The sequence below is a fragment of the Sceloporus undulatus genome, chromosome 3, assembly GCF_019175285.1.
Source record: "Sceloporus undulatus isolate JIND9_A2432 ecotype Alabama chromosome 3, SceUnd_v1.1, whole genome shotgun sequence".
Taxonomy (NCBI): domain Eukaryota; kingdom Metazoa; phylum Chordata; class Lepidosauria; order Squamata; family Phrynosomatidae; genus Sceloporus; species Sceloporus undulatus.
The window spans coordinates 216,739,979-216,752,520 of NC_056524.1; the positions used below are offsets into that span (position 1 = coordinate 216,739,979).

At 39.4% G+C, this 12,542-nt stretch overlaps 1 protein-coding gene across 3 annotated transcripts in view; it reads left to right on the forward strand.

The window, feature by feature from the left end:
- Positions 1-602: 602 nt before the first annotated feature.
- Positions 603-12,542, forward strand: part of LIMS2 (LIM zinc finger domain containing 2) — a 37,351-nt gene continuing 25,411 nt past the window's right edge. Inside the window, exons 1-4 of one of the 3 annotated variants that reach the window (XM_042457442.1) lie at positions 603-622; positions 10,285-10,444; positions 11,522-11,588; positions 12,328-12,448. In XM_042457442.1, coding sequence (XP_042313376.1) covers positions 10,289-10,444; positions 11,522-11,588; positions 12,328-12,448 — 344 coding nt within the window. In that variant the 5' untranslated portion in view covers positions 603-622; positions 10,285-10,288. The other 2 variants (XM_042457441.1, XM_042457440.1) reach the window with 2 other exon arrangements.

Here is a 12,542-nt window from a genome sequence, read left to right on the forward strand (position 1 = left end):
AGTGTGACTTGCCCATGGCCACCCAGTGGACCTATCTATCATGGAGTTTTCTTGGCAAGTTTCTTGGGGTTTGCCTCAGAATGCAGTGGGGTCTCCTTCCCTGGAGGTCTTTAAGCAGAGGCTGGATGGCCATCTGTCACAGGGGATGCTTTGATTGAGAGTTCCTGCATGGCAGAATGGGGAGGGCCCTTGCGGTCTCTTCCAACTCTGTGATTCCATGATTCTATGCCACTGCCATCCTCTGAGACTGAGAGAGGGTGAGACTTGCCTTGTGGACCTATAATGGCTTCCCTTGGCAAGTCTTTTCAGATGAGGTTTGCCATGGCCACCCTCTGAGGCTGAGAGAGTGTGACTTGCCCATGGCCACCCAGTGGACCTATCTATCATGGGGTTTTCTTGGCCACTGTCTTCAGAGGGGGGTTTGCCATGGCCACCCTCTGAGGCTGGGAGAGTGTGACCTGCCCACAAGAGCAGTTTCTTGACTACTCAAAAGAGTGCCATCCTCTTCAAATGGTGCTCCCTCTTCCTCCTCACAGCCCCCGCCGGGCTTTCACTCCCTCCAAAGCGCCAGGCCCACCCCCGCCATTGCATTCTTCAGGATCCCATTCCCTTTCTAGGAAAAGTATGTATTAGGGAGCCGAGGGGCGGGAAAAGGAAATGGAGGCGGAGGAGGAGGCCCTTCTTCGTCTTGAGCCGCTGCAGCAGGCGACGGCAGGGCGGGCGAGGAGGAGAGGGACCGAGGCCTGAGTGAGGAGGGCCCCGCTGAGTCCAAGGGCCGCCATGACGGGAAGGTAGGGAAATGCTTAAGAAGTGCAGGAAAGGGCCAGGGCTGCGTCCACACTGCAGAAATAACTCGGTTTGGCAGCACTTTAACTCCTTTCTGGCTCAAGGCTATGGAATTCTGGGAGATGGAATTCTGGTCCCCACAACAAACTCCAACTCCCAGAATTCCATAGCCTTCAGCCAGACAACAGTCAAAGCGGTGCCAAACCCGGTTTTCCCAGCCTAGGACTGGTCTTAGGCTGGGAGTTGTAGTTTTGTAAGGCATTTAGCCCCTCATGCTGCAACCAACTACAATTCCCAGAATTCCATTGCATTGAGTTTGGGCAGTTAAAGTGGTGTCAACCCGGATTATTTCCGCAGTGGGGAAGCAGCCCAGAGCAGCCACCTGTCAGGCTTTCTCCCATTGCTTGGGACCGACCTGTCACCAAGACTTTATAAGCCTCAAGCCTTCTGCGGGAGTTCAATCGGAGGCTCGATGGCTGTTCTGGTGTAACATGGCTGCTAAATATTTAGCTCCTATGCAAGTATCATGCCCAGTCGGGGATTTGAACCCTGGGTTCAAAACACACTGCAGAAATGATCCAGTTTGAGACTGCTTTAACTGCCCTAACTTGGTGCTAGGCAATTTTGGGAACTGTAGTTTGGTGAGACCTTTAGCCTTCTCTCTCTGGTGCCATATTAAACTACAATTCCCAGGATTTCCTAGCACTGAGCCAGGGCAATTAAAGAGGTCGCAAACTGGATCATCATTTCTGCAGTATGTTTTGGATTCTGGGGCCTGAACAGACAGGCCAAAATAAAGCTGCTTCGGGACACTTTGGAGGAATGCTGTTTAAATGACACACGCATCTGAAGAGGCCAGACGCTGCGCCAAAGTTGTAAGTGTGGCTTTGGTGTGGCTTCCAGCCTCTTAAGAGGCATGCAGCATTTAAACAGCATACCTCCAAAGTGACCCGAAGCAGCTTTATTTTGGCCTGTCTGTTCGGGCCCCTGGTCTCCCAAGTCCTAGGCCAGCGCTCAAACCAATATACCATGCTGAATCTCAGTGCTAGTCCTAGTAATTTAAAGCAATATGAAAGTTTCTTTCAGCCTTCAAGGTGCTAAAGAAGTTTTAAGTGCAACCCTTGAATCTAGAGAGTGTGTGTGAAAGAATGGCTTTTTTGTTTTTGTTTTAATTCCTCTGTCAGATGATGAAAGCCAAAGGCTTGGCAGTTACTGGATATATGAAGAAATAAAGAAAATGAATATCACTGCAGCTGCAAATACTGGGGGTGAGGGAGACAGAGGGGCTTTTAGGGTGTGGCCTCAGGTTCCCCAAACAAAATGTACCAAATAAGTTTACAATTACTGCAAATACATATATTGGTATTGCTCCAACCATGGATGTAATGATGGCTAATATGTAAGGGTCATTATTTTATTTTATCTAATGCAGGAGAACCCACAGCAAATGGCTCAATTGATCACTGTAACTTTTTCAAGAAATCAGTGTACTGGAGGGTAACATTTTAAGTTAGTCTATTCTTTTAAATCAGGCTATTCTTTTAAATAAGTCTTCTATGGTCTCTCTTTGTCAGACCCCCCCCCCCCTCTCTCTTATTCTTTTTCTTGTCTATCTGCAGTTCCTGCTAAACTTGGACACCATGTTATCCATGTCTCTTCACCTCATAGCAAAACCTTTATCTCTAAATACCACAGACCCACACCTCTTTTTCTCAGTTACTCCCTCTTTTTGCAGTTTCTAGCCCCACTTTGTAATCTGCAATAGCATAAAACAATAGTGGTGGTGCCATAGCAAAAGACAAGGTGCTAACAGTTTTGATTCAGAAATACAGTCAACATGGTGACATGTAAATCTTCCAGGTTACTTTCATATTGCAATTTGCAAAGGGCGAGGGGAATATGGTAAATATGCCTCTAAAGTGGTCTTGCAAGAGTAAATGATGACAATTAGTATGTCGCCATTATCATCTATGCCTTGAACAGATATAAGAAGGAACTGGGGAAGGCTGAGTTGTCTATTTATCAATGACCTTTGTACTTGTATAAAGCCCACTTTCTGCCAGCTCTTTGGTGCTCAGGGATCTGAGATATGAGACAGTGGAAATGGGAGCTTTTTCTTTCCCACCCTGGAAGAAAACATCTGGAAGAATGTAACACTGACAGTATATTCCTTTTTAGCTTTAATACAATTGTTAATCCCAACTGGAGTATACCCATTGAATCAGTGAAGTTTACATAAGTATTGATGTTTGCCATTGGTTTAATGGGTCTACACTGGAGGGACGTAATGTATATACTCATGTGTAAGTCTAGAAATGTTAGTAAAAATATTGACCCGAAAAACCTGAGTCGACTTATCCATGGGGTCAATGTAAATACTGTACCTTAACTTTTATCAAAAGAGGAACCATCCCCTTCTCTAAGTAGAGCGGCAAAAGGCAAGCGCTTAATGTATCCTGGAAGAAATGAAAAGAAGCACTGCCCTTCTCTATTTTCTCCACTGTGGTGCCACATCTGGCCTTTTTGAATGCCTAGGTGGGAAATTATCAGTGTGCTTTGGCATCATTTTCCTTTCCTTCATCCTTTGCATCCTTTGTTACATGTCCCTAAGTTTTACCCTGGACTTATACACGGGTTATATAAAAATCCATAACTTTGGCCCCAAAACCTTCTCTCGACTTATACGTGAGATCGACTTACATTTGAACATATATGGTATATTGAATTTAGACACAGGTAGATATTCAACTACTGTATTGTTGATTTAGTAATTTTTTCTGTGTAAGAGTGCATAGGATTTCACCCTGGATGCATTTCATCATGAAATTTATTACCTTTTGACAGTGTGTTGGGGTCCATGTAGCTTGGGGAGAGTTTTTTATATTAATGGAGGTGTATACAGTATTTCTTCCTCTCACACTCACCAGCTTCCTGAGGCTGTTTTAAATCTGGAAGATTAGTGAACTAATTGCGGGGGAAAGAAATGTTATAGTCAGAAAACTCAGACTTTCTCTTGAACAAAAGTGAAGACTTTCAAATATAAGGAACTATTGGACATTTATTCATTTTCAGTAATTTATAATTCATTTTTAAAATCATAATTGATGTAATTTAAAAAATCTCTTAAGAAGAGATTTTAAAAAATTACATCAATGGTGATTTTAAAAACTGAGACTATGGTTCCCCGGACTGTGATACTTCTGACTAATAGGGCTGGGGCAGGGATTTAGGGTGCGTCATAGCTATGTGCACTAGCAGCTAGAATGAAAAAACTCCCAAGAGGCTATTTTCACCTCCAGATGTGTGAGCAGAAGTGATATGTGCAGAAACAAAGGGACATTTATCAAGCCACGCTATGCAGAAATTGAGGAACCACTTTTCTAAAACATCCCCATCACTTAATAATAGTTATTATTATTATTGTTGTTATTGTTATTGTTATTATTTGTATCCCACCTCTCCCAGTATTGGATCAAGGCGGGTAACAGCAAACAAGAACAATAAAATCAAACATGAATATCAATAGATAAAAGCATAGCAGGACATATTAATGCTTCTGTCAGTTGTTAAGAAAAAAGTGTTATATTTTCAGTCCTGAAAACACATTTTATAGCTTAAGAAGTGAAACAAATGGATTTTAAATCTGCAGTTCTGCCTTGTAATATGTCTGATTACACTATGTCTAGCTGGAGTGCTGAGGAAGCTCTGTGATCAGCCCCTTTCCTCTGTTCTACATCATTCTACATTGTTGGATTTTGCTAACTTTTCTTATTCCAGTGTGTGTATTAAAGTGTTTTTACAGAAGCAGAATAAGTAAGAATACTCATCAGCCCACATCACCTCAGAATATTATTAAATGGGAAAGTATCAGAGAAGGAGAGGAGGGTGGGGAATGGTGAGAAAGTCTCAATCACCAAAACAATATAAATATTTGAGTCATAACCAGCTTGCATAATGTGATGCTTTCTTCAAGATGGGCGTGGAAAAAGGGATGGTGTAAAGAAACAGACTGTATCTGTAACACTTCAGCATCCCAGAGTGAATGTAGTAGGGAAAGGAATGTAAAGTATGTTTCTTTTCTGGGTATCTTGATATTGACAGCATGTGACTTTTGGAGTGAGTTTCAAAGCCAGGCAGTTTTCCAGCACTTGTTTTTCTAAGCAACAAAAAGCATGTTAATTATTGCAAAACTATGAAAGAACTGGTTAAAGAAGACTAATTCTTTAGGACTATTTTTCTGCATATTGTCATTGTTTATTGAATTGCCAAAAATCTACCAGTAAAGAAACGCGGGGTTTATTTCCTGCAATGGCTATTCAGTTTAATTGCTCTTGTAATATTAGTTGACTGAAGTTAAGAATAATATTTTGAAATGTAATCCTTACTCAAATTAATCTGAAAGTATTACACTTTCATACTCACAAAATTATTTATCAGTGGAATTGAAGAAAACAAGCAAGATGGTTGACTAATTATGGAAGAGAACTTGCTGTACAACAAGGATGGATTTCGCTTGTTCTGATTAGCACTTCTGAGAAGAACAGTAATCTGAAAGAAACATTTCTTGAAACCTAAGGTTGGATTTCTCTTCCTCATACTGCCTTTTTTAAAAAGGAAAAGAGATAATCAGTCCCATGGCTGGCATGAAACTTCAGGAGCTAGCATCTTCCAAACTCTACCAACGCCGGCAGGATCGTCTGAGTGGCACAGTGGCATTATTCAGTGATGGGAATGAGAGGGCAGCTGGGATATTTGGGTAGGTTACATGGGTACCTCTTACAGATTAATGGTCTTAGTTTGCTGGAATGTTTCCTTTGGCTTCCTTAGAAGCAGGAAGTACAGAAAATTAGACAAGCTGAAACTACCAGGTTTGAATTTCCACTTTTTGTTTAAAGAAAAGTGTTTCTTTGGCTCTGATATAATCAGTTCTGAACAATCACAGGAAAAGAGTTATGAAAGCCTTTACTCACTTAGTGACGCTGGGCTATTGGTGCTGTAAACACTATAAACAAAAGTTGGGTATTATATTAATAGCTATTGTTTTTAAAAAACGTTTGAAAGTTAAAATCTGGAAGAATTGTTTTGTTTTGTTTTTTTCATCCAAAGTAACTCTGTTCTTTTATGAATAGTTTTCTAAGTTGCTGCATTCTTTCTTATTTCTGTTCAGCATTTAAAGTATGACAGTGTTCGTTTATAGGATGAGAAGGAGTTATGCTTGTTAAGAACTCTTAAGCAGAGCACACTTCTCCCCCTGGAGAAGTATTTTCTTTTTCTGTGATTTGGGAGATATTGCACCCATGAATGCTCAGTGTTTTTCAGAATTCTTAGAAAGAACTACAGCTTTCTTTGTCTCTTTTAAAACATTATCATATTATTGTGATCACATTAAATCAGCACAGTATCCTGGTATGTGAGATTTTCCTGGGTAGTAAGGTTTTTAAAATTGTTTGTCACCTAGCATTACATTATGTCATGTTATAATTGTTGGTTAACTCTGATGGGTTTAAAAAGCAGCTTGGAATCCAGTACATGAGAACTATTTGACAAACACTTTTAATGGTAAAGCTGTTATGGTCAGTGTTGCCAACAAACCTCGAAGATATTCCCCAGAATGTTTTACCAAAATCCAAAATCCTTGGAATTCCCCAATATTTATGATTATTATTCAGCCCAAATCCCCAGAAAGAAATAATTAAATTCCCCGGATTCTGGGCAATTCCCTGGAAATTGGCAACACTGCTTATGGTACTTAGTTAGAGGCTTTGCAACCATTATTGGTAATAGCCATTGCACTAAAGCAAGGGTGAGCGAAGTACAGTCCCAGGGTTTGATGTTACTTTACAGGTATAATTTTGTGGTCCTTTGCCCTTGCTGGCTAATTGGAACAAACTTTTTCTTGTCAAAAAAAGCAATTCATATTTTAATAGGTTGCAAGGCAGGGTGAGTGGGGCTGCACTGTACAGGATCAAGAATAACCATTTCTCAAACTAGGAGTGGACTCACCCCAGAAGGTTTGGGGACAGAAAACTCACTTCTGTATCCATCTCAGTTGTCCACCATAATGCTAAAATAATTACAGAAAAGTTATAAGTCTAATGTAGATTCAGTGTGAAGGAACAGTTGCAAAAACAGACGAGATTTTTTACTCTGATAGTTACACCAGAAAAGAAATTTTGGCAGCTGCATCTTATCATACAAGTATGAAAAAATTGGTGCTTCTGCATTAAAGGTGTAGAAATCCTGTCCATTGGGTCTAATTGCCTAATGGTCATTTCTAACAATGTTTTAAAACCTCACATATTGTCACAAGGGTTGGAAAATCAATTTGACCAAAACAGTATTAATCGTACTTTGATATAAGTCATTGCAGTTATTTCAAATATGTAATTCTAAAACTAAACTAAAACTTTCTGGATTATATTTTGAGATTAAATAATGTCTGCACAAATTCTTTCTATTTTACTAGATAACCCATCTTTTCCTAAAACTGGGGCTCAAGGTGGCTGGCTAGCTTGTGACTCCACCAAGTTGAGCACAAGCTTACTATTAATAGTTTTGCCAAGTATGTTTTGTAGATTTTATGTGGCATGTGTTAGTTCCAACAGTTTGTTGAAGCATGTCAGTCAAATTAAGAGCACATCCTGGAATCTTCTACAGTGCTCAGAAGTTTGTTAGCAAATAAATCCATCTGGTTCCCCAAAGGAAGGAAATTTGGGCAACTGGTGCAGAGGACAATGTTCTGAGAAATGCAGTCGCTCTCAGGAATAAAAAGACAAACATCTGGAGAGGAAGTAACCATTACATAAAATTTAAATTATGCTCTACAATGACAGGAAAGAAAGGGAAGTGATCTCAACTAAGGAGGTCAAACTGTATGGAGGGGAGAACCCCGAGAAGAGAGCATTTGAGCAGAGTTTTGAATATTTGAAATATCAATATTCCCCAAAAAAGTATTATATTAAACATAACATCTTATGTGACATTAATCCCACAACATTATATGATCCACAGAACCCACTGTTCTCATATTTGTTTATATAAATTCAAGGTGAATTGAGAGACTGAGCTGAGAGTTAATATCCTCTTTCAAAATTTTGGATTCTTTAGTTGTTTCTCTTTAAGTCTAGGATGTGATCAAAGTTATTCCAAACTGCAAGGTTCTGTGAATGAGCTGAAATAAAGTATGTTTGTGGGATAAGTATTCCCAAATTCTCTTGCGTGTATTAAAAGTTGGTATTAGGAACAACTATTTCTGAATTTATGAGAGACTAGGGGAACAAATATTTAGCATAGTTAATTTAAGGACAGTTAATACTATTTTTTGCTTATGACGGTAGGTAGCTTGTGGTCCTCTAGATAGTGTAGCTACCAGCATCCTTCATTACTGGCTATGTTGGTTAGGGTCAATGGGAGCTTTAGTCCAGCATCAATTGGAGGGCCACAAATTGACTACTCAATGTGTGTGTTGTGTGCCTTCAATCAGACTTCGACTTATGGCAACCTTATCATAAGGTTTTCTTAGTAAGATTTATTCAGAGATTTACCATTGCCTTTCTCTGAGGCTAAGAGAGTGTGACTTGTCGAAGGTCACCCACTGGGTTTCCATGCTAAGCAGAGATTTGAACCCAAGTCTCCCAGGGCCTAGAGTCCAATATTTAAAAGACTACACTAAATTGGCTTCTCCAGTAATCTGTATGTTTAAGAGAATTCCGCTATGTAACAATATTTGTGACATGCATTTTGAGATTTTTCATTCTTTACGCAAGAGTCCATTCTATTTACAGTTGACCTTTCGCTTACGCGGGGGATCCGTTCCGGACCCTGCCGCATAAGGGGAAAATGCGTAAAGTCAAGCCCCGTTAGAACTAATGGGTCTTGTTCCCGTGGCACATGCCCGACGCACGCCCCATTGCTTCTTCCTAGGCATGGGAGAAGTCTTTCTGGTGCGGCTTCCAGCATATGCTGGAAGCTGCGTATGGTGCGCCTGTGTATGACACAGGTGCACTGTATAAGGATTTTTTACTTTTTAAAAATGCGATACAGATTGAGTCTCACTTATCTGGAATTCCGAAATCCAAAATACTTCAAAATCCAAAACTTTTTTCATGGATGGCTGACATAGTGACACCTTTGCTTTCTGATGGTTCAGTGTACACAAACTTTATTTTTATGCACAAAATAATTAAAAATATTATGTATGAAATTACCTTCAGGCTAGGGCCATTGTGATGTAGTGGTTTGTGTATTGGACTATGACTCTGGAGACCAGGATTCAATTCCCAGCTCTGCCATGAAACCTACTGGGTGACCTTGGGCAAGTCACACACCCTCAGTCTCAGAGGGGAAGGCCATGGTAAACCTCCTCTAAACAAATTTTGCCAAGATAACCTCATGATAGATTTGCCTTAGGATTGCTATAAGTTGGAAATGACTTCAAGTCACACAACGCACCCACGTGTATATAAGATGTATATGAAACAAATTAATTTTATTTTTAGACTTTGGTTCCATCTTCAAGATAACACATTGTGTATATGCAAATATTCCAAAATCCCAACCACTTCTGGTCCCAAGCATTTCAGATAAGATTGATGTCATAGAATTAATGTTCTAATTATATGAAACATTTTTAAAATTATTTTTTAATTTTTTCAGATTTTTCTTCGGGCCCCCTGTGCTTTGTATATGGTGTATGTGCTTATAACTGGCAACTTAACAAATTGTAATGGCCATTTTCTGTTTTTGCCTCTTATCAATCATTTCTTTATAGTCAAAGATGTTTTAAGGACATAGCATCTAACATTAGATGCTCATTGTACAGATTCACTATAATTCCCTGTGCACTGTGATAGGATTGTCTGGGAAGTGGACCTTTTGTAAAATGTGAGTTACGAAAGCATATTGTTGCTCTTCACATTTGACATTTTTAGCCCTTGTGAGTGGGAGTATGGGTGGGATGAGTGGATGAATTTGAGATCTGCAGATCTAGAATCCAGAAATGTTTTTGAGGTCAAAAGGAACTGAGAACAAAAACATGATCCTGCAGAGAAACAGAACATTTGTCTCATTTCTTAAGGTCCACTATTTTTATTTCTTGTATAACTGTTCCTTCAGTTTCTTGTTCAACAAATTATATCTGTATCATAACATTCTCTGGCTCTTATTATTTGTATTCACTCATGTTTCTCTGGTAGTTTTTGCAGTTCTTACTGTGGAAGAATTTATTTTTGAATACTAGATAGCATGTGTTAAGTATGTTGAACAAATCACCAGTGAAGGGACAGGAGAGAGCTTACCATTACCAAACATGTTGAAGGCATATACACATTTATGAAGCTACTGAGTCATATCTTTAGATAGGATTCTTCCAGTGTGACAGAATATACATTCATAACACTTCTTAATTTTTTATTATTATGAATTAGGTGGCTTTGATGGTTTCACTTTATAATTGTGAATCTGACACTGACTTGACTCTTGTTCCATTTTGTTCCCTAGTAACATGTCAGATGCCCTTGCAAATGCTGTGTGTGAACGCTGTCGGGCTCGTTTTGACCCCACGGAGAGAATTGTGAACAGCAATGGGGAACTATATCATGAAAACTGCTTCGTCTGTGCTCAGTGCTTTCGCCAGTTTCCAGATGGACTCTTTTATGATGTGAGATTTCCATATATGACATAATTGTTTCTGTAGAGCCTTCTGTAGAAAGCGCGGAATGAGTCCTTTCTGAATCTTCATTCGCCAAGTAAAGCCAGAGGAGCCTCAGACTTTATCAAATATCTTTGCAATTCTAAAAACCATCATCTTTATTCCATTCTCCTCTCTTTTGTAGTAATTTAGTAATATAGATTTGATATGGTCCAACATCTACAGGGTACAATCGTCCCTCCACATTCGTGGGGGTTAGCGGTGAAAGACCCCTCAAACATCAAAAAAATCACGACTAATCCCTCCCCCCAGTTACAGGGCGGCAGGGAGGGTGGTAGAAGCTAGGCACTTGCTTGCCTCTCTTTCCTCTCCCTGCCACCCTGTAACTGGATCAGCTGGGCCAGTTACAGGGTGGCAGGGAGGGATTGAAGAGAAGCATGTGTGTGCTTCTCTCTCCCTTCCTCTGATGCCTCAGGGAGCTTGACTGAGCTGAAAACTCTTTCATTTAAAACCAAACTAGTTTAAAGTTGTATCTGAATATGGTTAATAAGAGCCACAAAGAGGGGCTTCATAGATATAGAAATCCACAATAACCCTTCTACATGTTCCCTAATCTTGTTGGTTCCATAGGAACATAGTAAGAGATAATCTAGTGTAGGCCCCATGCATTAAAATAAATCATTTACCACTAATACATTTTTTTTTCATCTGAGAACTAGATTGTAAAGTGCAGAGTTTCACAAGCAAAATCACAATATGAGAGCTATCCCTAATTCAAGACAAGAAATATTGTTGCTAAAACACTTCTCCATATTTTGTTGTGTTAGATGTATTTGCTTCTCATCTTCTCTATGTACCATTTCTTCCAATGTGGTGGGAAGAGGAGATGTAGTTACAATGACATTAATAATACAAATATCTCTAAAAGCTGCAGCGATTAAAAAAAAACCTGTTTTGAAGTAAAACACGTAGAAGCTGAAAAACAATGGTTTAAGACTTGTACATATTCATAAGAATCCTGCGTACTGGGTAGAAGTGTCTGAATTTATGTGTTTCATGATATATGTTTTCCTGTATTTTTTCTAGTTTGAAGGGAGAAAATATTGCGAGCATGATTTTCAGATGTTGTTTGCACCCTGCTGTGGAGCATGTGGTAAGATCTCTAAGTGTACATATTCAAATGATACTTTGGGAGAAGTATAAATATTAAAGCATTATTGGTGGTTTTCTTACCTTTCCAAGATCAGCAGAGTAAAACAGAGAAATAGTATAGCACTAATTAAAATTAGTTATTAATTTAAGGTTCTAAATCAAATGTCCCTGAAATTCAGAAGCTACAAAGAAATTATGTGGTTAATTGGAGTGGACATTAATATGAGAACTGGCAAATTTAGGTTTGACTGAATTCATGGTCCTGGGGAAATCACTCATGTTTAATTTGAATTTCTAACATGTAAAATAAGGATATTGATTACCAATCACAAGCTTGTTCTGAATCTGTTCTGTAAATCACTGAGTTACCTAAATACAGTGGTACCCCGGGATACGAAATGACCGCGTTACGAAATTTCCGGGATACGAAAAAATTAGATAGGAAAAAACTGTTCCGGGTTACGTTTTTTTTCCGGCTTACGAAAAAATTTTTGGTGCTTTTCGGCGCTTTTTCGCACGAAATTGCGGCTTTCCAGCGCTAGCGGCTATGGCTTTTTCGGGTTGTGAAATCTTTCGGGTTACGAACGGCGCCGCGGAACGAATTAAATTCGTAACCCGGGGTACCACTGTAGTAAGAATATATTGACTGTAGAATTTTTAGGGGATAATGATGGAGACAGAGATAAGTGCTTTGAATTAAATTACTGTTTTTAATTCATCTTTTGTTTTCTTGTTCCAAGGTGAGTTTATCATTGGCCGTGTTATCAAGGCAATGAACAATAACTGGCATCCAGAATGCTTTCGCTGTGAGCTCTGTGATGTAGCTCTTGCTGATTTGGGATTTGTGAAGAATGCTGGCAGGTAAGAGGGCAATGAGAGGACATGACTATGAGAGAATTCTTCAGGTAATACAGCTTGAACTTGCAGTAGGACATTGTTTGGATGGGAGGATTCA